Source organism: Monodon monoceros, unplaced genomic scaffold, assembly GCF_005190385.1.
Source record: "Monodon monoceros isolate NGI ecotype Baffin Bay Population unplaced genomic scaffold, NGI_Narwhal_1 Super_Scaffold_6, whole genome shotgun sequence".
NCBI classification, from domain to species: Eukaryota; Metazoa; Chordata; class Mammalia; order Artiodactyla; family Monodontidae; genus Monodon; species Monodon monoceros.
The window spans coordinates 47563887-47589167 of NW_021703783.1; the positions used below are offsets into that span (position 1 = coordinate 47563887).

The window sequence follows — 25281 nt, forward strand, 5'->3', positions numbered from 1 at the left end:
TCTTAAAGGACATACTAGAGTAGTACTTCTTACACTTTTCGGTTGTAGGACCCCTTTATACGCTTTAAAATTATTGAGGAGCTTTCATTTATGTGGATTATTTCTAATATTATTTACCGTATTAAAAATTAATCTGAGATGATACTAAAATCCATTACATGTTAACAGAAAAATTTATTTTCATGAAAGATACCTATATTTTCCAAAGAAAAAAACACATTGTTTTATATTTTTTGCAAATTTCTTTAATGTCTGGCTTAATAGAAGATAGCTGGATTCTCATACCTTCTTCTATTTTCATTATTTTGTGATACGTTGTTTCGGTCAAAGCATATGAAGAAAATCTGTCCTCACAATGATATGTAGTTAGAAAACGCAGAATTATTTTAATGGCATTTTCAGGTAATAGTATATATTCTTCTTTGATCTTATACCAAACTGAACCAGTGACTCTTTCTTAAAGGTGTAGAATATGAAACCATGGTAATGACATTTTTATACTCTGTTACGTTAAAATTCATTGATTCATCTGATGCTTCAATTGTATCCTTTACCCATGCATCATTTATTATGGTTGAGCAAATGTTCCAAATGTTAATACCTTATACAGTACCAAAAATCACACATGTTAATATCAGCAACCATTTATCAGAAGAGTCTTTTGTTTTTAAAAAGCTGTCAAGGTCACAACGGCAGATATAAGTTTTCCAAAATTCTAATTTTTGTTTGAAAGCTTGAATCTTATCATTGACAATAAATACTGTCCATTGTTTCCCCAAAAGTGACAGGCTTACTTGGTTAATTTTTGAGAAAATATCTGCAATATACACAAGTCTAAATAGTCATAGTTTGCCATATACTCTTTTAGTTAAAATGGTTCTCATAGAAGAAAAAAAGTGATTAGTTCAGTTCCCAGCTGTGCCTTTCCTTCAGACAACCATTGTACTTTGATACACAGCAAAAGTACTTCATGTGTACTTCCTGTTTTGTCACACAGAAAATTACAAAGACATGCACATATGGGTCAGCTTTAATAAAATCAATAATTGTATTTTATTTGTTATTTTATTTTTGTTCATTGTGATTGTGGTCCTTAGGTGAAATAGACCCTTTTACTTTTCTTAATTGTGTGTGATGGTGAAGAATACAATGACACTAGTACAGTTCAGTGCTACTGCCTTGATTCTTGCTAAAGCACCAGCTGTTTTACCCACCATTGTTTTGAATCATCAGTACAAATGTCAATACTTTAAAAATGGCAAGTAATATCTTAGTCTTATTACAAAAATAGTGTGATGTTACAGATGTACTGAAATGGTCTGAGGGACCACACTGGGAACCACTGCACTGGAGAGTCAGTGTTCTTCCCCAGTATTCACCAGCTTATCTCTTATTCTATCAAGTAACTCAGGGCGGAGAAGATAACTAATCTTCTGTTAATATATAGAGAGTGATTAGAAGAAATTAGAATGCTCCAGTCATTCAGGTACAGATATAATATAGGTAGTACACTATATTCTTTCCACGTTCTGTCATCTGAGCTAGGTGCTCTTCTGCTCTCTGATACACTTAGGCTCCATGCCCAGATGTCCTTTTTAGGAACATATCTTTAAGGAGTTTACTAAACTTAGTTGTAAGTGGCTAGCATATCTCTCTTCTGCCTTTGACTTACTGCTTTTAAAAAGGAATGAATGGGCTAAATTGACTTGTGCAACTTAATTTTCCACATCTTTACATATATTTCTCTCACAAAGAATCTTATCACTGACAAATCCACTAGCTATAAGGTTGTTAGCACTAAACAGCTCCTGAGAAATAGACTCCTGCATTTAAATATTCTACAAGACTTTCTTCATTGTCTCCTAAGCAAACAGTTATCTTATGTACATTATACCTTATCAGACATCTATGTGGTATTTCGATGAAAATTTCCACCAGGATGGCTTTGATTCATCTTAAACATCAGTTGTCTCTTGACTATTATTTGGTACCAAAGGACTATAGGAATTCAGAAACATTCATCACCCTTCATGCTAGTATAATGGTGTTCACGGAGTACTTTTGTACCACAAGAGTTGGACTTGGACCATAGATACCTGTTTCATATGAGTGCAGCCTCTTGGAGGAAAGGCTTAACTTAGATTCACAATAGGCACCTTCCATTGCTAGATACCCTTGAGGACAATTCATTGTCCTCAGACACTAGTTCTCTGATCAGAGTTTCACACTTGGCAAGGAGGGAAGAAGCAAGAGCAAAGCTCCAGACCCCAGGAGAGAGGCTCTCTCTTTTACCCAAATCACAAGATTTTAGTGGCTGTTGTATAAAATTGAGTGATTGTTTGATTTGTACTGTAGTCACTTTTTCATAGGAGAGGAAATGAAACTCTTAAAGGCAAGTTTTATAACATTAATAATTCCTTTGGCTGTGATGTACTTGATGTTTCTGAGAGCCTTTTTTTTCTGGCTTGAAAACCTAACCAGTGAGCTTCAATTCTGTCACCATTTTAAATTCTACTTTTACTCTAAAGCAGATAGTACACATTTTGAAGGACCTACTCATGTTAAAACTCTTCAGTAGATAAAACTGTTGCCCAGTGAGTCACTAGCATGATTCTCTCCTTTTCAGTTCTTTACTAAAAGGGGTAATTTTATTTATAAAAAATAGTAAGCACTGTGCACTTGCATGTCACTTTGTCATGTTTAGGGGATTTTTTTACTCATATTTTTCTCATTTGAGTTCTCAGGAAGGTGCAGGTACTTTTATCCTTTATTTATAAGAAGATTACCTAGCTTGTTGTCATCTACAAAGTTGATGGATAAAGAAGCTGAGCCATGTGATTCTGACCTAGTGCTTTTCAACCATATCAAGTTTAGGACAGTGACAAAGCTCTGCCTTATGACTTACCCAGTCATAGCAGTCTAAGGATGAAACTATTTTTAGTTATCACTCCTACTTTATCCTTATAATTATGTCCTATTTTTAAGCACCTACCTAAAAGGCATTAGAAAATACCAACTGCTGAGACTTTGGGCTAAGATCCTGAGGGCTCCTCTGTTCTCATAATTCCTTGCCTCGCATTATGCTCACTCATTTTGGAGCACCCCCAGCTAAAACGTCCAATAACCTGCTGTCCTTGGTGTGGAAGTATGATTTAGTTTGGCCTAGCGATCACAATGTCAGGTTAATTCTTACCTCCCAGAGGTCCTGCTGTGTCCTCAACAAATATGTAACAGAAACAACCTTTGAATAAACTGGTGACTTTTCCTTTGTTCATTCGTTCAGTTATCAGACATTTAATGAATAATGTCAAGAATATGCTTTAAATGTTATTTATTTATAAAGAGCTTGCAAAGGAGATGGCTTATATTAATACCAAAGGTAATAACTAATAGTTAATAATGCAAAACTATGTACCAAGCCTTGTTCTCAGTACTTTATATATCTTACACCTGTCAACTGCTACAGGTTCCTTCTTGCTTTCCTACTAGAAAATATATGCCAAACATTCTTTGGCTTATTGCCTCTTTGTTTCTGAAGCAGCATAAGAACATATGGAAAAAGTGTTGTGATATTAATGAAGGGTACATGAGTGTACATGATACATGCTGCTTTCCAGGAATGAGGATGGCATGATGGTGCATAGTGCTTTCTAAAGAATAGGTATAAAAGATTAACCATGTTAGAAGATCATTAGTGTGAGTTTTTGATGATATATTTAGAGAGACACTGATTATTTTTACTGTTATCTTTTCCATATATAACTACTTTTCCCTTCTTTTCTTTTTCTCTACTCCCCATTAAGGATCATAATTTATTTAAAATTAAAAGATTTTATTGGTTTGTCCGTAGGAGTAAGAATAAGAGTATAATTTATAATTCTTAGATTTAAAGAAATATTATTAAAAATGTTGTATTTTTTAGGTAACTGAATGTGAAATATTTCTGTCACTTCTGGTGAAATTTCTGGATGGAGATAAACCACAGTGGCTACGAGCTGTTGCAGTGGAATCAATACACAGACTCTGTGTGCAGCCTCAGCTATTGAGGTAAAACTTTACTCAGCAGTACTTTGTTAAATGGATAGGTTAATATTTACGCTAACAGGAAGAGCTTAAATATTTATTTCAAATAATAATAATTTCTAAACAAAGAAAATTGTGTATTGTATGTATATGGAGGGGTGTATGTGTGGGCAAAAAGTGTGGTTAGGGATTGCCATCAATTGAATTTACTGAGTTAATATGGCCAAGATAATTTTTTTAGAACACGGACCTCATTCTGAACCTTTGTCCAGAGTTAGTAAAATCACTCAGGTGTGCGGAAGAAGTTTTAAGTATAGCATTGAGACTGATTTATCAACATTACTTGCTATTAAAAAAAGTTAAAAATTTTTAATCAAATATTTTCTCCAAAAACATTTAAAATTATTTTACAGGTCATTTTGTCAGTCCTATGATATGAAACAGCATTCTACCAAGGTTTTTCGTGATATTGTGAACGCACTGGGATCTTTTATCCAGTCCTTGTTTCTTGTCCCTCCGACTGGAAATCCTGCTACGACAAACCAAGCTGGTAAAGGCTTAGTCATATTTTGGTTTTTATATTCTGCCATAATTTACAATATTCAGTATTCTGAGAGGATATTTACAGAAATCCTGTGACTAGAGAAATTGAGGTTACCTAAACATATACATTTATTTTATAATTTATTATATTTCTTTATAGTATTTTAAGTTTTATATATAAATATAAAGATTTACACTTAAAGAATAATTTGATTTCACTGAGGTAACTGGGTTTCTTTCCAGAATATATTTTCTTCTCTGATATACTTTTAGTTCCTTTCATCACATAAGAACAAAAGTTTAGATGCTAATTTTCATTTTAGAAGAATCTTCATTTGGTGCCTCTCTTTAAAGAGTGTGGTTACTACTAAGGTAGTAACTAAGGAGGTCTGTTTGTCATTCTTTTAACAAAACAGGTGAATGTGATTTAAGTTTGGAAATCAGTGTATAGCTTCTTGTTCCCTTTAACTTCTTTCTCTTCCATTTTTAACTTTCTGATTAGTAGTTTCTTTTGTCCTTTAATCCCACCCCTGATAAAAAGTGATTTAACAAAAGGTATGTTACATAGTTTGTTAGTATTTTTACTCATTAGTACCTTTAATATAAAGAAGGAAATGGTGTTTTGGGGAAACAGGGAGACTCTCTAATAGCCAAAATAGGATTGGTAAATTTCATTTATTTGTGCAGTATCCATTCCTATAGCATAATTTTTAAAAATTGACCAAGTGTTTGAATATTATGGATTTGTAATTAAGTAGTAAATTGGTGTCTTTGCTTGCTTTCCCTTATCTAACAGGAAACAATAATTCAGGTGGCCCTGTCTCGGCACCAGCTAACTCAGGAATGTTGGGGATTGGTGGAGGTGTTACCTTGCTACCAGCATTTGAATATAGGGGAACTTGGATACCTATTCTGACTGTAACAGTACAAGGCAGTGCTAAAGCAACCTAGTAAGTAGTAGTAGCATTATTTTGTAAGGAATGTTATTGTTGGGGTTTATATTTTATAGTAAAATGTTACTCTCTGCATTATATTTAAAATTTTAGACCTACTATTTCTAACATATTTAAGAACTAATTTTCTTTTGTTATATTTTGAGAATTTTATCTAGGACTGGATTTTGTTTGTTTTCTTTTGTACTACTTGAGGACTATTAACAGCATAACAAAACAGAATGTGATTTCTTTACCCAAGGGCCTATCCACTTGTTCTGTATGGCTTTTTGATTTAAGTATGTGGCTTGATTTCAGGCCTTGTGGACTTAGGTCTTCTGATACTGAGTTACCTTCAGCAAATTAGTTTACCTATTTAAAAATCTCAATGTACTCAACTATAAAATGGGAGTAGTGACATATCTACCTTTCAGGATTCTGTATGTGAATAGTTAGGTGTTTGGCTGATCACATTTTTAGGGTTTAACACATGGAACTTTTAGTTTAATTAATTAAAGTGTTTAATGGATTCCACATGTGTTATTTAAAAATTTGTCATTATGGGGCTTCCCTGATGGCGCAGTGGTTGAGAGTCCGCCTGCCGATGCAGGGGACATGGGTTCGTGCCCCAGTCCGGGAAGATCCCACATGCCGCAGAGCGGCTGGGCCCGTGAGCCATGGCTGCTGAGCCTGTGCGTCCAGAGCCTGTGTTCCGCAATGGGAGAGGCCACAGCAGTGAGAGGCCTGCGTACTGCAAACAAACAAACAAAACAAAAATTTGTCATTAGACATTTCAGTTTAACAACTACATATTCAACAGTGTATTGTTGATTTTTCTTAAGTAAGTCTTAGTGAACTGTAGTGCTTACAGAGATAAAGCAACCAATACTACGTGTGTTTAACATTGCCACAGTTGTGAGGCAGTTAACTAATATATTTTGAGTAATTGATATGCATAATTAAAACACTGTTCCAGTGACAGTAAATCAAGACTTAAACTGTGAAGCAGAATCTCTGACTAGTTTAAATCATGAATTTGTATGATATGTCAGCCTGCATTGTATCATCACAATGATATTTTACTGTGCAGCTTTTTATTTTGCCTAAAATTATAAAAGTAAAGAGTCATGGAGGACCGAAATATTGTTATTCTTAGTCACTTAAAAGATTGAAGTTACTGTCTCATATAGGCTTTGCCTTGCTACAAAGGCTAATAATTGAGTATACTACAGTATCAAGTTATAAAAGAATCAGATTTCTAGCACTGAAGGAGACATTAATAATTATCTCATTCATTACCCCACCTCATTTTTTAAATTGAAACAATCCCAACACAAAACAAAATCGCTGCTCTTGTGGACCTTACATTTTAGTGAGTGAGATAGTCAATAAAGATGCAAATAAACATGTAGTATCACGTTGGGTAATGGTTCACTGTTTGAAGAAAAAGCAAGTTATAAGGGTGTAGAGAGTGATCACAGTGAAGATAGGAACAGAAAGGATATATCTGAGGAAATAAGAGTGAGCAAAGACATAATTATTATTTTTTTAACATCTTTATTGAAGTATAATTGCTTTACAATGTTTTGTTAATTTCTGCTGTATAACAAGGTGAATCAGCTATATGTATACATATATCCCCATATCTCTTCCCTCTTGGGTCTCCCTCCTACCCTCCCTATCCCACCCCTTTAGGTGGTCACAAAGCACCAAGTTGATCTCCCTGTGCTATGTGGCTGCTTCCCACTAGCTATCTATTTTACATTGGTAGTATATATAACTCCATACCACTCTCTCACTTTGTCCCAGCTTACCCTTCCCCCACCCCGTGTCCTCAAGTCCATTCTCTACGTCTGCATTTTTATTCCTGTCCTGCCCCTAGGTTCTTCAGAACTTTTTTTTTAGATTCCATGTATATGTGTTAGCATATGGTATTTGTTTTTCTCTTTCTGACTTACTTCACTCTGTATGACAGACTCTAGGTCCATCCACCTCACTACAAATAACTCAATTTCATTTCTTTTTATGGCTGAGTAATATTCCATTGTATATATGTGCCACATCTTCTTTATCCATTCATCTGTTGATGGACATTTAGGTTGCTTCCATGTCCTAGCTATTGTAAATAGTGCTGCAATGAACATTGTGGTGCATGACTCTAATTATGGTTTTCTCAGCGTATATGCCCAGTAGTGGGATTGCTGTATCGTATGGTAGTTCTATTTTTAGTTTTCTAAGGAACCTCCATACTGTTTTCCATAGTGTATCAATTTACATTCCCACCAACAGTGCACGAGGGTTCCCTTTTCTCCACACCCTCTCCAGCCTTTATTGTTTGTAGATTTTTTGATGATGGCCATTCTGACTGGTGTGAGCTGCTACCTCATTGTAGTTTTGATTTGCATTTCTCTAATGATTAGTGATGTTGAGCATCCTTTCATGTGTTTGTTGGCAATCTGTATGTCTTCTTTGGAGAGATGTCTGTTTAGATCTTCTGCCCATTTTTGGATTGGGTAGTTTGTTTTTTTGATATTGAGCTGCATGAGATTCATCCTTTGTCAGTTGCTTCATTTGCAAATATTTTTGCAAATATTTTTGCATATTTCTGTATATGGTGTTAGGCAGTGTTCTAATTTCATTCTTTTACATGTAGTTGTCCAGTTTTCCCAGCACCACTTATTGAAGAGGCTGTCTTTTCCCCATTGTATATTCTTGCCTCCTTTATCAAAAATAAGGTGACCATATGTGCGTGGGTTTATCTCTGGGCTTTCTATCCTGTTCCATTGATCTGTATTTCTGTTTTTGTACCATACTGTCTTGATTACTGTAGCTTTGTAGTATAGTCTGAAGTCAGGGAGCCTGATTCCTCCAGCTCTGTTTTTCTTTCTCAAGATTGCTTTGGCTATTTGGGGTCTTTTGTGTTTCCATACAAATTGTGAAATTTTTTGTTCTAGTTCTGTGAAAAATGCCAGTGGTAGTTTGATAGGGATTGCACTGAATCTGTAGATTGCTTTGGGTAGTAGAGTCATTTTCACAATGTTGATTCTTCCAATCCAAGAACATGGTATGTCTCTCCGTCTGTTTGTATCGTCTTTAATTTCTTTCATCAGTGTCTTATAGTTTTCTGCATACAGGACTTTTATCTCCTTAGGTAGGTTTATTCCTACGTATTTTATTCGTTTTGTTGCAGTGGTAAATGGGAGTGTTTCCTTAATTTCGCTTTCACATTTTTCATCATTAGTGTATAGGAGTGCAAGAGATTTCTATGCATTAATTTTGAATCCTGCTACTTTACCAAATTCATTGATTAGCTCTAGTAGTTTTCTGGTAGCATCTTTAGGATTCTCTATGTATAGTATCATGTCATCTGCAAACAGTGGCAGTTTTACTTCTTTCTAATTTGGATTCCTTTTCTTTCTTTTTCTTCTCTGATTGCTGTGGCTCAAACTTCCAAAACAATGTTGAATCATAGTGGTGAGAGTGGGCAACCTTGTCTTGTTCCTGATCTTAGTGGAAATGGTTTCAGTTTTTCACCATTGAGGGCGATGTTGGCTGTGGGCTTGTCATATATGGCCTTTATTCTGTTGAGGAAAGTTCCCTTTATGCCTATTTTCTGGAGAGTTTTTATCATAAATGGGTGTTGAATTTTGTCGAAAGCTTTCTCTGCATCTATTGAGATGATCATATGGTTTTTCTCCTTCAATTTGTTAATATGGTGTATCACATTGATTGATTTGCGTATACTGAAGAATCCTTGCATTCCTGGGTTAAACCCCACTTGATCATGGTGTATGATCCTTTTAATGTGCTGTTGAATTCTGCTTGCTAGTATTTTGTTGAGGATTTTTGCATCTATGTTCATCAGTGATATTGGCGTGTAGTTTTCTTTCTTTGTGACATCTCTGTCTGGTTTTGGTATCAGGGTGATGGTGGCCTTGTAGAATGAGTTTGGGAGTGTTCTTCCCTCTGCTATATTTTAGAAGTATTTGAGAAGGATAGATGTTAGCTTTTCTCTAAATGTTTGATAGAATTCACCTGTGAAGCCATCTGGTCCTGGACTGTTGTTTGTTGGAAGATTTTAAATCACAGTCTCAATTTCAGTGCTTGTGATTTGTCTGTTTATTTTTCCTGTTTCTTCCTGGTTCAGTCTCGGAAGGTTGTGCTTTTCTAAGAATGTGTCCATTTCTTCCAGGTTGTCCATTTTATTGGCATATAGTTGCTTGTAGTAATCTCTCATGATCCTTTGTATTTCTGCAATGTCAGTTGTTACTTCTCCTTTTTCATTTCTAATCCTATTGATTTGAGTCTTCTCCCTTTTTTTCTTGATGAGTCTGGCTAATGGTTTATCAATTGTGTTTATCTTCTCAATGAACCAGCTTTTAGTTTTATTGATCTTTGCTATTGTTTCCTTCATTTCTTTTTCATTTATTTCTGATCTGATCTTTATGATTTCTTTCCTTCTGCTAACTTTGGGGGTTCTTTTGTTCTTCTTTCTCTGATTGCTTTAGGTATAAGGTTTGGTTGTTTATTTGAGACGTTTCTTGTTTCTTGAGGTAGGATTGTATTTCTATAAACTTCCCGCTTAGAACTGCTTTTGCTGCATCCCATAGGTTTTGGATCATTGTGTTTTCATTGTCATTTGTTTCTAGGTATTTTTTGATATCCTCTTTGATTTCTTCAATGATCTCTTGATTATTTAGTAGTGTATTGTTTAGCCTCCATATGTTTGCTTTTTTTACAGGTTTTTTCCTGTAATTGATATCTAGTCTCATAGCATTGTGGTCAGAAAAGATACTTGATATGATTTCAGTTTTCTTAAATTTACCAAGGCTTGATTTGTGACCCAGGATATGATCTATCCTGTAGAATGTTCCATGAGCACTTGAGAAGAATGTGTATTCTGTTGTTTTTGGATGGAATGTCCTATAAATATCAGTCAGGTCCATCTTGTTTAGTGTCTCATTTAAAGCTTGTGTTTACTTATTTATTTTCATTTTGGATGATCTGTCCATTGGTGAAAGTGGGGTGTTAAAGTCCCCTACTATAATTGTGTTACTGTTGATATTCTCTTTTATGGCTGTTAGCATCTGCCTTATGTATTGAGGTGCTCCTATGTTGGGTGCATAAATATTTATAATTGTTGTATCTTCTTCTTGGATTGATCCCTTGATCATTATGTAGTGTCATTCTTTGTCTCTTGTAATAGTCTTTATTTTAAAATCTATTTTGTCTGATATGAGAATTGCTACTCCAGCTTTCTTTTGATTTCCATTTGCATGGAATATCTTTTTCCATCCCCTCACTTTCAGTCTGTATGTGTCTCTAGGTCTGAAGTGGGTCTCTTGTAGAGAGCATATATATGGGTCTTATTTTTGTATCCATTCAGCCAGTCTGTGTCTTTTGGTTGGAGCATTTAATCCATTTACATTTAAGGTAGTTATCGATATGTATTGTTACTCACTTCTGAAATCATAAATAGACAGAAAATATTGGGTTTCTTTTGTAAATGGGTTAGTATGTTCACATTGGGACCTACCTGTTGAATTGGTATCTTTTATTCATTGTGAGTTTTAGTATAAAATGATTTTCACTGTTTTCTTTGAAGACATACATATAAATCTTAACTGTGTATACAGTTCTTTTTTGACTTCTTAAGTGTGTAATAATTTGAAAACTTAAGTGACATATAGACAAGTTGTTTTGACATAATTAATGACAATATATTCTTTCAGATTTATTATACTATGGCTCCCTTCAAAGCTGGGCTTGTGACAGTTTTTTCAACTTGACCTTAATTTTAAAATATTTAAATAAATGGGTTACCTTTAATCTAAAAGTGGAGTTTGTGTAGTAATTACAATAAAGCAGCACTGCAACAGTTAAGAAAGTGTGGGTTTGTTTAGGTTTGTGGTATAAATTACCTTTTTCTCTTAACTATTCTGGTGCTTAAAGTCTGTACCACAGAATTTGGGAATTAGAGTTTGTGATGTTTAGGAGTATTTTATCTGTTTTAGATGCATTTTCCCAATAGATGATATATTCTTTGAGAACAGAGATTTGTCTAACAAGATGCTTGGCACTGATTGGTTTAGTATGTGGCTCTTTAAGGCTAATTGGCCTGGCAAAGATTAAACCCATAAACTTCACTTCCCCATTTGAGCTTAAATATCTCGATCAGTAATATAAATATGTTTGTATTGGTTACCTAAATTTTAAAAATACTGAGAGTTGGCCCATATGGGTTAAACTGATAGGCTTTAGAGTTGGACTTGGGTTAAAAACTGCTGACTGGTAACTGTCACCCTAGTTCACAGTTTCATCATCTGTATCTCTTAGGGTTTTTGTGAGGAGTTAAATGAGGTATATTAAAAAAAAAAACCCTTAGTATCCCAGGCTGAGAGTAAATTGCTCAATAAATGATAGGTATACATAGGTGTTTTTATTGTTTATTGTGAGTTTTACATCTTTATAAATTTCCTGCCTTATACTGATTATGATTAGGAGACTTTTAGAATTTGAGTTTGGAAATTACTTTTATTAGCTTTTCTTATTATGATCTTTAGTGATTTCAATTTTGTTTTTGAAATAGAAGTAACATAGGATTAAATTTGCCCTTTTTCAATTGTACAGTTCATGGTTTTATTATATTCAGACGTTAGGCAACCATAAGCAGCATCTAATTTCAGAACTTTTTCATCACCCCAGAGGAAAAAAAAGCCATATCCATAAGCAGTCATTCTGCAATCTCCCTTTCCCTACCCCTTAGCAACTACTAATCTACTTTCTGTATTGATTTGGTTATTCTGGATATTTCATATGAATGGAATCATACAATAAATATTCTTGTGTGTCAGGCTTCTTTTATTCAGCATAATGTTTTGAAGGTTCATCTGTGTTGCAAGTTGTACCAGTACTTTCTGTTTGTGGCTGAATAATATTCCGCCTTATGGTAGTACCACATTTTGTTTATCTCATTGTCAGTTGATGGGCATTTGGGTTGTTTCCACTTTTTGGCTATGAATAATGCTGCTATGAGCATTTGCCTGCAAGTTTTTGCATAGATATTTTCATTTCTACTGGATGTATACCTAGGGGTGGAATTGCTGGGCCATGTAGTTACTCTGTGTTTTACTTTCTGTTGAACTGCCAACTGTTTTCCCAAGCAACCACACCATTTTACATTTTCAGCAACAATGTGTGAGGGTTTAAGTTTCACCACATCCTTAGCAATACTTGTTACTGTCTTTTGATTATAGCCATCCTAGTGGGTAAGTGGTATCTTACTGTGTTTCAAATTGACATTGAGCATCTCATTCATGTGCTTATTGTCCATTTATATATCATCTTGGGAGAAATATCTATTGAAATCCTTTGCTCCTTTTTAATTGTGTTTTCTTTTTATTATTATTGAGTTGTGAAAGTTCTTACATATTCAACATCTAGTCCCTTATCAGATATATGATTTCCAAAAATTTTCTTGCATCCTGTGGATTGTCTTTTCATTTTCTTGATAGTGTCCTTTGAAGCACGATCATTTTTAATTTTGATGAATTCAGTTTATCTGTTTTTCCTTTGGTCACTTATGCATTTTGATATCATACCTAACCATTTCATAATTTGAGGTCATAAAGATTTTTGCCCATGTTTTCTTCTAAGAGTTTTTAGTTTTAGATCTTACATTTAGGTCATTGATTCATTTTGAGTTCATTTTTGTATATGGTATGAGGTAAGGCTCCAGTATCACTCTTTTACATGTGAATATCCATTAGTCCTTTCCCCATTGAATTATTCTTTCTCCATTGAATTATCTTGACAGATTTCCATTTTAAGGAATTTAAAACCTGTTTGTCATGATTTGAAACAAAAGGTTTGTTGTCTTTCCATCTGAAAGCTCTGTCCTAATTACGGAGTATAACTTGCTCTAAAATTTGAACGTGACACACTGATGCTTTAAGTATTACCTTACCCTGTTGGCCGATTGTATCTGAGATGATAGGATGACAGATGAGCTGGATATCTCACAGTAATAATTTTCCGTAGTATGAAAGCTTCTTTTCCTCTTTATAGGATTGATTTGATTTTATAAGATCTTATTTTACTTATTTATTACCTTTTTAAAATTATAGTTAATTTACAATATTGTGTTAGTTTCACGTGTACAGCAAAGTGATTTCAGTTATACATAAATATTTATAGATACTCTTTTTCAGATTCTTTTCCATTACAGGTTATTGCAGGATATTGAGTATAGTCCCCTGTGCTATATAGTAGGTCCTTGTTGTTTACCGATTTTATATAGCAGCTTATTTTAAAAGCAGCTAAGTCAGAGTTTGAGATGGCTTGTAATCTGTCTTTTTCTATTTTGTATGTAAGTATTTTTTCTAATGTCAACAATTAATGAAAATACTGGCACAACTTGGGGGAGAGGCAAAAAGTGAATTATTAAAATAATCAGTTATCATACTGGTCAGGCCTTAATTTTTCTAGTCAGTTTCTTAGAATACCATGAAGGGATCTGTCCTCCAAAGGAAACCCAGTAGTGACCATTTACTTTTGCTATTCTGTTAATCTTAATTTCTGTAGTCTACAGATTATGGAAATAGTTATATGTATTTTCATCATTGTGGCTTCTCATTAAGCATCTGATTTTTTCATAATTTCAGCCTAGAGATGTTGGACAAAGTTGAGCCCCCGACTATACCAGAAGGTTACGCTATGTCCGTGGCATTCCATTGTTTGCTAGACCTTGTACGTGGAATCACTAGTATGATTGAAGGAGAGTTAGGAGAGGTTGAAACAGAATGTCAGACGACTACCACTGAAGCAGTTTCTTCACCAGCACAGTCATCAGAACAGCAAGAATTACAGTCAACATCAGACCAAATGGATAAAGCAATAGGTATATTATTATGATTGTGTATTTTTAATTTTTATTTTGAAATAATTTTAAATTTACAGGGAAATTGCAAAAATAATAGTTTCCATATATCCTTCACCATGATATTCCAATTGTTAACTACAGTATTTGCATTATCATTCTCTCTATATACATGTCACTATACTTTTTTTCTGAACTATTTGAGAATAAGTTGCAGACATGATGCCCATTACCCCTGAGTACTTTAAAGTGTATTTTCTAAAAATAAGGACAGTCTTCTACTTAACCACAGTATAGTCACCATCAGAAATTTAGCATCAATTCAGTATGTCATCGAATCCCAAATGTCCTTCAAATTTTGCCATTTGCCTCAGTGATGTCCTTTATGGTCTAGGATTACATGTTGAATTCAGTTGCATGTCTCTATACCCTCCTTCAGTATGGAACAATTCCTTAATTTTTCCATGTTTTATATGACCTTGCCATTTTTGAAGAGAACAGCCCAGTCAACTTGGGTTTGTTTTTGTTTCCTCATAATTAGATTCAATAGATTCATTTTTGGCAGAGCTACCACAGAAATGTTGCTTTGCTATACGCTGGTGATGTTAACTTTTATCATTTGGTTAGTATGTGTGCCTTGTTTCTTCAGTATAAAGTTAATTATTAACTTTTTCTGGAGAAATACTTTGAGACATCTGTAAAAGAGAGCTTTCCCTTCTTCCTCATTTATTTTGTTTCATTTATTTATTTGTATTAGTGTAGACTCTCGGATTCCTATTTTATTCAAAGAGTTACAATCTTTGATTATCATTATTTGGTTTAATGCTCATTATCCCTGACATGGCCATTTGGGACCCCTTTCAAGCTAGCCCCTGTGTCCTTTTATCATCCCATGTCCTTTTGTCATTTTCTGAGCACTACCTTACTGTCTGATACAGCAAAATGTTCTAAGGTCATCTTGGATTTTTCTTGCCTAACCTAGGAGTCAGTTATTTTTCCAAGGAGCCCTAGTTCCTTTTAGTGGAGAATAGTATTTAGAAACTAACACATGGGCATTAGGTATGCTTCTTGGTACGTGAATAGAAATACACACATACATGAGCACACATCTATCTACATTTTAAAAATATGTATCTTGGGACTTCCCTCGTGGTGCAGTGGTTAAGAATCTACCTGCCAATGCAGGGGACACATTCGAACCCTGGTCTGGGAAAATTCCACATGCTGCGGAGCAGTTAAGCCCATGCGCCACAACTACTAAGCCTGTGCTCTAGAGCCTGCAAGCCACAACTATTGAAGCCTGAGCGCCTAGAGCCCGTGCTCTGCAACAGGAGAAGCCACCACAATGAGAAGCCCACGTACTGCAACAAAGTGTAGCCCCCAATCGCCGCAACTAGAGAAAGCCTGTGCGCGGCAATGAAGACCCCACACAGCCATAAATAAATAAATAAATAAAATTTTAAAAGGATCTTTAAAAAATAAATAAAAATAAAAACATATATCTCTCTATATTAAATACCATGAGGTCACACCAATTTTTTCAATTCCAGTTTAATACCACAGGGTTTACTTTTAACTTTCCATATTTGTAATTTCCTTCTCCAACAGTGAGAAACCTGATCCTATTTTACTCTGTGTATTTACTTACTTGCACTATATACAGTGTATGTAACCAGTCTCGTGGCTGAGCCTGCTTATCACAGTGTCTCACTGCCAGCTGGTCATACAGGCCGAAAGTGTGGCCCAATGAAATGGAAGGGAATAGGAACTGATATTATATATATAAATATATATATATATATATATTTTGAAGATCACTTTTTTAAGAAAGATCTTATCATTGATATGTTAAAACAACTCAGTTTTAAAACTTCTTGGGAATTCCCTGGCAGTCCAGTGTTTAGGACTTTGCTCTCTCACTGCTGAGGGACCAGGTTCCATCCCTGGTTGGGGAACTAAGATCCCACAAGCCACACAGCACAACCAAAAAAAAAAAAAAGACTTCTTGAATTCTGAAACTATGGTATGGTTTAAAATTTTTCATTTATTCAGATATATATTAAATGTTACATCTTTATTATTTAATAATTGAGTTGTTTTTGGAATATTTGCTATATTACCAAGTGATAAGGGGGATTATAGAGTTTGACATATTGTCAAGTGCTGTGACATCTATAATTATCATTAAATATTGTTTGTTTTTCCTTTAAGTTAGTAGAGCTGTTTGGGAAGAAATGGTGAATGCCTGCTGGTGTGGTCTGCTTGCTGCACTCTCACTCCTTCTTGATGCCAGGTATTAAGTCTTTGTAAGTTTTATATTGCATGTGGCAGTTATAAAGAAAACAACAAACCATTAAAATGGTTTCCTTAAATTTATCCTGAGAATTATTTCCTAATACTAGTTTTTATGTTCGTGGAATGTTATTATTTTTCTGCCGTCCTCTTCCCCCATCCTATTGTCACATGTTATAATGGAAAATACAATCCTAAAATAATAGAATGCCTTTTTCTTTTCTTTTTTTTTTTAACATCTTTATTGGAGTATAATTGCTTTACAATGGTGTGTTAGTTTCTGCTGTATAACAAAGTGAATCAATATACATATATCCCCATATCTCCTCCCTCTTGCGTCTCCCTCCCCCCCTCCCTATCCCACCCCTCTAGGTGGACTCCAAGCACCCAGTTGATCTCCCTGTGCTATGCTATGTGGCTGCTTCCCACTAGCTATCTATTTTACATTTGGTAGTATATATATGTCAGTGCCACTCTCTCACTTAGTCCCAGCTTACCCTTCCCCCTCCCCATGTCCTCAAGTCCATTCTCTACATCTGTGTCTTTATTCCTGTCCTGCCCCTAGGTTCATCAGAATCTTTTTTCTTTTTTTTTTAGATTCCATATATATGTGTTAGCATACGGTATTTGTTTTTCTCTTTTTGACTTACTTCACTCTGTATGACAGACTCTAGGTCCATCCACCTCGCTACAAATAACTCAATTTTGTTTCTTTTTATGGCTGAGTAATATTCCATTGTATATATGTGCCACATCTTCTTTATCCACAGAATGCCTTTTTCATTTTAAGCTTTACTACTACTTTTACAATGATGATGATTATATTATTCAATTTTTATGTTTTTCTTCAGAATTATAGAATTTACTGATTTTAAAATGCTTGATATTTTTAAGTTATATCTTTGAGTTCTTGACCATTTTCTTCATTAATGGATATATGTGTCATAAATTGCTTTTAACCAGTTCAAATTTTCAGATGTTTATTAGTTAAAAGTTCTTCTTAAGTAGACTGATTTTGACAATGTTTTAAATAGATTTTCTTAAAACTTTACTGACTGCCTAATTCCACATCATGTTTGGCAGCATAATTTAAAAGAAATTAATCATACTAAATAAAATACTTTTTCTTTTCAGCACAGATGAAGCTGCCACTGAGAATATTTTAAAAGCTGAACTGACTATGGCTGCTCTTTGTGGAAGACTGGGCCTTGTAACTTCAAGAGATGCCTTTATAACTGCAATATGCAAAGGTTCCCTGCCTCCCCATTATGCTCTTACTGTATTGAATACCACCACTGCAGCCACACTTTCCAACAAATGTAAGATTTCAGCTTCCTCTGAGTTCTCTTCATCTATCGGGGTGACATGGCATAGGGAAGAGATTATAGAAATTCTGAGTTCAAGCCTCTGCTTTTCCACTGACTGAGTCTCTGACCTCTGTGGGAAGTTAATGTCCCTGAGCCTCAATTTCTTCCATCTTTTTAAAACAGTGGAGGTGGGAGTAGGGCAGAATAATACCAATTTTAAACAGTGATTGTGAGGCTAAAAGAAGATAAATCTAGAAGTCCTTTGTAAACTCTAGCATACTGTTGAAATGGGAGTAGTTAGTTTGTTTTGTTTTTAATGGAACTAGTAGAACAGTAATGTTTGCCACCACTTAGATTAAGTTGACATTCAAAAAATTTTTTTTTCTTGTTGATTACTTTGTTACGTGTTACATGTCATATAAAAAAATTTCAGTGTGATGCTCAGTTTTCAAACTGAAAATGTGAGTATTGGTCTCTCTTCAACTTTAAGTAGAAAAGTTTACTGGGAATACATGTTTAAAATAGAAAGTGTCCTAAATTCTATTTTGCTTGTGAAGCAATCTACCAAAGTTTTATAATTTGTTAAAGTTATATATAAAATTACTTAATATTTGCCTAACTTGTCTTTGTTTTTTCACCTCCTTAGTTTTCAAAATGTTTGCATATAGATAATAGGTAACTAAATAAATGTCATAGTTGAACTTATTTTAATCAGATAAATGTTTTAAAATATAACATTACTTTGAGTACAACGTGAAAAGTATATTTTAATTATTTAGGTTTTCCTTTGTGTTCTAGCATATTCCATTCAGGGCCAAAGTGTTATGATGATCAGTCCATCAAGTGAATCTCACCAGCAAGTTGTGGCAGTGGGTCAACCGCTAGCAGTCCAGCCTCAAGGGACAGTAATGGTAAAGTACTTTTTCTTTTCTTGGTAACCAAGTAATACTAATTAACTATCAAGGAAATCTTTCATACCTTTTTTAATGTTTCTCAAAATTCATCATTATACTTACTTTTATCTGAATGATACTTTTAGAAAAACTAGATAAATAGGGAGTGACATTATTATAACCAACTATGATAACACAACTTTTAAGCAAATGAATTTGTTCTGTACAAAACCATCCAAGCCTATTTTCTTAATATTTTTGTTTTTTTAGTAAAAAAATTGAATACATTAATACTTCTTTATAAGCTTATAATTTTCAAGAATGCGTAACAGTTCTTACAAATATAACCTTTTTTAATATAGCTAACTTCCAAAAATATCCAGTGTATGAGGACTTTACTTAACTTGGCACACTGCCATGGGGCTGTTCTTGGAACATCATGGCAACTTGTCTTGGCAACTCTACAGGTATGTTGTAGCCTCTGGGTCAGAGGCCAATGTTGTTTTTATATCTAAATGCTAACAGTTAAACTCACCAGTGCCTATCGGTCCTTTGGGCAGGCCTGAATAGACAGTAAGTATGAAAAAGGAGAAGTCAGAAAAAGAAAAAAGACATGGCTCATATTGTACAAAGCAATGGGATGTTTCTTATAATGGCCTGTTCTACTGCCTATGCTTGGTGGAATAAGTTTTTTGTATGAATATCAATTAGTAATTTATATTTAGTTATTAGATACCTACTACTGATTTTAGTTTTAGTTACTAGAATTTTTGTAGGTTTGTAAATTTCTTTGTTTTGATTTTTTTTTTTTATTTTACAGCATCTAGTATGGATTCTGGGATTAAAGCCTAGTAGTGGTGGTGCCTTGAAACCTGGGAGAGCTGTAGAAGGACCCAGTACAGTAAGCTCTAGTCATTCTTACTCAATTAGTACTTCGCAAAATGTTTATATGTTACATTTAATTTTATTCTCCTCTTAGGTTCTAACAACAGCAGTGATGACAGATTTGCCAGTGATTTCCAACATACTTTCAAGATTGTTTGAAAGCTCACAGTAAGAGTCAGTTTTTTAATTGATACAAACATTATTGTTAGCTGTATATTTTAAATCAGAATGTCTTATTTCTTCCTTTTTTTTTTTTTAGGTATCTTGATGATGTATCATTGCATCATTTAATAAATGCACTTTGTTCCTTATCCCTAGAAGCAATGGATATGGCCTATGGAAATAATAAGGTGTGATATTCTACCTTTCTGTGTTAAATATGGTATATTATTTTGTTTAATAAGGTGTATATTCATTATGATTTTAGCGCTTTACAAGTGGGACTAATACCTTGTAGGCTAGCCCTGTTCTGTTGGGTTTTTATATTTATGGTTGTTATTTGTTGAAGGGGGAGTGAAGAGGACATTTTTTGGCTTATGGTATGTGCCAGTATGTATTATGATTTTAAATTGTGTCCATTTCTCTCATGTACTGAATATTTTTAAAAATATTTCTATAAAGAATAATTCAACACCACATTTATAAATGTGTTCCCCAAAATGTTACAATAATCCTCATGACTACAACTTATGATTGGAGCAGTACAAGTTTTAAATCAAGGAATATATGTCTCAGTTCCTCTTGCCTTCGTTGGGCTGGAAAATAAGGTGTTAATCATTTCTTTCTGAAGGTAATGATTCTTCCTACCTTGAAAATTAAACTTTTGCTTTGTTTGTTGACTAAATGAATAGAACAGTACTTTTGAGAACATTTCTTTCTATACTCAAAATATCATTTTCTGTTAAACTTGGAAAAGCGTGGGAATATGTGGGTTTATTTATACCTTAGAAATTATTTAAAATAAAATACTTTCTACATTTTAAAATGAATAAATATAGTACTTGGACCATTTACAAATAAATGAAGAAACCCAGAAAATAATTAGAAAAGCAGAGAATGCAGCTTATGGTTTATTTAATATCCAACTGTAGGATCCAAAATTATGTTGTCTGCCTAGTCCTTAATTATAATTCTGGGTACTGTGGCTTGTCATCTTGGCTCATGTAATTCATTTAAAGATTAGCCAATAAGATCTTATTAGGACAAAGTTTTGTATATTAAAGCACGTAGAGAATTACATAAACATGCAGGTATTTGAAAATATATATTATAGTTTACTCCAAATCAAGGCAAGGATAATATGAAACACAGTGAAGTAATCAAATTCTTGAATACCTTCAATAATCCTACATCCTTAAGATTAATTCTTAACACAAAAGTATAATATTTTTAATAGAGTACCTTAATGAAATGAGCAAGTTTATATGGTAATGGCTTGAGAATTTATGTAGTCACTCAACAAGTACAGTATGTTTACTATGTACATGACACTGCTAGAAAATATAAAGGAAATGTAAGATTTCTACTTTCAAAGAGCATGTAAACCACTTGGCCCATGGATAAGTGGCAGTTAAGGTGGTAAGAGAGTCTAAATAAATGGTATAGATATTAAGTGATATGAGACTTATTTTCTGAATCCTTATTGACTTGTTACATAAGATTTTTTAGTACATATTTTTACTAAAATGAATTAAAACTAATCAAGATAAATTAAATTTGTGATTGGAGCTGAATATTCAAGGAACAGTAGGAGATATATATGTATGAAAGGGCAGGTTCATGGAAGTCAGAAGAGAAAAATGTTACATGAAGTCGGGATCAATGAGGATTGAGAAAAAAATAGATTTGGGTATTATTAGTTTATTGTTCACCTTGAGGAGTGTAATTTCAATAGAGTTGTAGGAGTAGATGTGATATTTCAGGGAGGTTTGGGGGGAACAGATGTTGAGAAAATGGATACACTGGAATAGAGATGACTTCCCTGAGAATGGGGTCACATCTCTCCATTTTAGGATTTAATTTTGTAAAGTAATGTAGTGAATAAGGAATGGAAATAAAAGTTTTTAGAAGTATTCAAGTATGAACTTTATAAAAATTATTTTTATGGAGGTGTAAAACAGTTTATTATTCAGTTGTGCTTTCTATAAAAATTTATAAATGTTCAGATGTTAAAATAAGTAGAAATGTTTGTATTTTTTTACTTTTTTTTAAAGTTTATCAATGTCAGCTGTTCTGAGTGAGTTATATAGCTTAGGAATTAAAATGTATATATCATTGTCCTTTAGGTGTGGCTTTAAAGTGACCAGTCATCTCATTTTTGGTTCTCAGTCCAGGAATTTGTGCTAATGTGTTGAGGAGGTAGCTGATGGTAAAGCTTGCAAATTCTTTCTTAAAAGGGGGCAATATTGATGATATTTGTGCAGGCATATTACCAGACTCAGTATCACAACAACAAAAATAATTAAAAAGCTGTTATTCTTTGCTTACTGTATGTCAGGTACTAACGTATTTTTATTTAATCACTTAAGACAACTCTGTCAGGTTCAGTAGTAATAACCCCTTTTTACAGATGAAATATAAAACTAGCTTAAATAACCTGCCTGGGGTCACCTATTTAGTAATTGGTAGAGCTTGGGTTTGAACCCACATATGTCTCATTCCAGAGCTCCATTCTTTTTTTTTTTTTTTTAATTTATTTATTTTCTTTATTTTATTTTTGGCTGCATTGGGCCTTCATTGCTGCACGCAGGCTTTTTCTCTAGTTTCAGAGAGCGGGGGCTACTCTTTGTTGCGGTGAGCAGGCTTCTCACTGCAATGGCGTCTCTTGTTGCGGAGCACCGGCCCTAGGCGCGCAGGCTTCAGTAGTTGTTGCGCACGGGCTCAGTAGTTGTGGCTCGCAGGCTCAGTAGTTGTGGTGCACGGGCTTAGTTGCTCGGCGGCACCTGAGATCTTCCCGGACCAGGGCTCGAACCCGTGGCCCCTGCATTGGCAGGCGGATTCTTAACCACTGTGCCACCAGGGAAGCCCCAGAGCTCCATTCTTAACCACTTCACTTGTGGTTCAAAGTTTTGTGTGCATCAAAGTCAGGTATGGCATTTTTTAAAAATGTACAAGTCAGGGCCAGTTTCTAGACTTCATGAACATAAGAATCTTTGGGTATGAGGTCTGGACATATACATTCTTTTAAATGCTACGTGATTCCTCTGTGTATCCTCATTAGAATAAGAAGAAGGAGGAAAAGGAGGAAGTAATACTAGGCAATTTATGAGGATTTATTATGTGCCAGGTACTTTCTAACATGAGGTCATTTCTGTATATTATTATCTCCATTTCATAGATTAAAAAAATTTAGTAGCCTTAAAAAAGCATGAAATTTTGCCATTTGCAACAATATGGATGGACCTGGAAGGTATTATGCTTAGTGAAATATATCAGACAGAGAAAGACAAATACTGTATGTTATCACTTATATGTGGAATCAAAAAAAACCACAAAACAAAACAACCCCCCCAAAAAAACTACTGAATATAATTAAAAAAAAGCAAACTAGTAAATTACCAGTGAGGAGAGGAAAGGAGGAAGGGGCAAATAGGGTAAGGGAATTAAGAGGTACAAACTGTTATGTATAAAATAAATAAGCAACAAGGTTATATTGTATGGCACAGGGAATATAGCCAATATTTTGTAGTAACTATAAATGGAATATAATCTATAAAAATTTTGAATCACTGTGTTGTATACCTGAAACTAACATCATAAATCAGTTATACCTCAATAAGAAGAATTACTCAAGGTTACATAGCTATTAAGTGGTAGTACTGACATGTTAAAAGTTCATAGACATCAGTCTTAACTACTGTATCATATTGTCTCTAGAATGGTGAATTTTTCTACCACGAACATTTTTAGTGTACCTACAGCATTAGCACACGCAGGAAGGGTCAACCTGACTATATTTATCTTAGACCCCAGGGTACTTGGTTCAATGGCTTTTACTAGGAAAGAAAGATAATATCACACATTTCCATAATAGATTTTTATCAGCCCTGTAAAAATGTTGAGTATAGAATAATTATGTAATCTTTTTCCTTAAAAATTGTAAAACTATTATCCTCTTAATTTGCTTTGAAAATTTCAGTTGCCTTTTGTTTTTTCTAATGCATTGTCTCCTTTTGAAGTACCACAGCCACTCATCAAAAAATTCTTATGGTTTTAGCTTAGTTTTCATTTAAGTATATTTTACTACCTCTATTAATATTGGGTTAGAGATAGTTGCCCTTTGATCTTTTTACTGAAACTGTTCTTATAACACATGGACCAGGTACTCTAATTTAGCCACTTATGAGATACACTGACTCCCTTTCTGTTGTTGAAATGCCAGTGACTGAGGAAAGCGGTTTGTCTTCTGTCTCTGCAACTTTTCTGTTAGTGTCTAAACTGACAACGCTTATCTCTGCCTCTTCTCGACGCCACGCTTCTTTCCCCTGATCTCTGTTGCCTCCTTTCTGCTTTTTGGTTTTTTTTTCATATTTCCTGATAATAACACATAAACCCTGAGCATTTGAAGACTTCACTAATAAGAATATATATCAGTCAGCTTAGCCTGCCATAACAAAATACTGTAGACTGGATAACTTAAACTATAAAAATTAATTTTCTCATAGTTCTGGAAGCTGGAAGTCCAAAATCAGGTTGCCAGCATGATCAGTTCTGGTGTGGACGCTCTTCCTGGATTGAAAGATGGCTGCCTTCTCACTGTGTCCTCACATGGCAGTGAGAGAGGGAAAGGGAGAGGGAAAAGGGGGAAGAAAAGGGAAAAGAAGTGTGCCTGAGCTCACAAGCTCTTTGGTGTTTCTTCTTATAAGGACATTAATCTTATCGTGTTGGGGCCCCACCCTTATGATCTCATTTAACCTGAATTACCTCTATATAGACCCTATCTCCATATACCATCAGACTGGGGGTTAGAGTTACAGCATATGAAGTTTGGGGGGTGGGGGTCACAATTCAGTCCATAGGCAAATTCTTTCCTTCTGGTCAGAAGACTAGCCATTCTATGTGTCTGGTATAATTTTTGAATTTTCACTCTTTCCCCACTAAAGCATTCTCTTCTCAATCAAATTTTCCAATTAGGAGCTATTCTAGATACTTGAGGGTGGGCAGAAAGGCTTGTCTTATGATAACTGAGGTTTTGTTCTATTTACGGCTAATTAATCATATATTAATTATAGTCATGCTCTTCACAGTATTCTCAGTTTTATTTACAAGTGAAATACTCAAATTCTCCTTATAATATAAAAATGTATTATGTTTTCTCTCTAGGAACCATCTCTTTTTGCTGTTGCCAAATTGTTAGAAACTGGTCTAGTTAACATGCACCGAATAGAAATTCTATGGAGACCTCTAACTGGCCATCTACTTGAGGTAAGCTCTTTTTCTTAATTATTATATTTACTTTTTGTTTAGGATAAAGACATACACAGTGAATTAATAATTGTGGATAACCATAAGAAAAATCAGCATTAACA

The 25281-nt window shown here is 34.3% G+C and overlaps 1 protein-coding gene across 2 annotated transcripts in view; it reads left to right on the plus strand.

The window, feature by feature from the left end:
- The window catches only part of MON2 (MON2 homolog, regulator of endosome-to-Golgi trafficking), a 123927-nt gene that overhangs the window by 42494 nt on the left and 56152 nt on the right, over nucleotides 1-25281 (plus strand). For both annotated transcript variants that reach the window (XM_029205050.1, XM_029205051.1), the window contains exons 9-20: nucleotides 3923-4047; nucleotides 4437-4573; nucleotides 5363-5516; nucleotides 14162-14397; nucleotides 16588-16669; nucleotides 17803-17987; nucleotides 18774-18886; nucleotides 19231-19335; nucleotides 19689-19769; nucleotides 19848-19921; nucleotides 20013-20103; nucleotides 25076-25177. In XM_029205050.1, coding sequence (XP_029060883.1) covers nucleotides 3923-4047; nucleotides 4437-4573; nucleotides 5363-5516; nucleotides 14162-14397; nucleotides 16588-16669; nucleotides 17803-17987; nucleotides 18774-18886; nucleotides 19231-19335; nucleotides 19689-19769; nucleotides 19848-19921; nucleotides 20013-20103; nucleotides 25076-25177 — 1485 coding nt within the window. The remainder of the gene's footprint in view (nucleotides 1-3922; nucleotides 4048-4436; nucleotides 4574-5362; nucleotides 5517-14161; nucleotides 14398-16587; nucleotides 16670-17802; nucleotides 17988-18773; nucleotides 18887-19230; nucleotides 19336-19688; nucleotides 19770-19847; nucleotides 19922-20012; nucleotides 20104-25075; nucleotides 25178-25281) is intronic.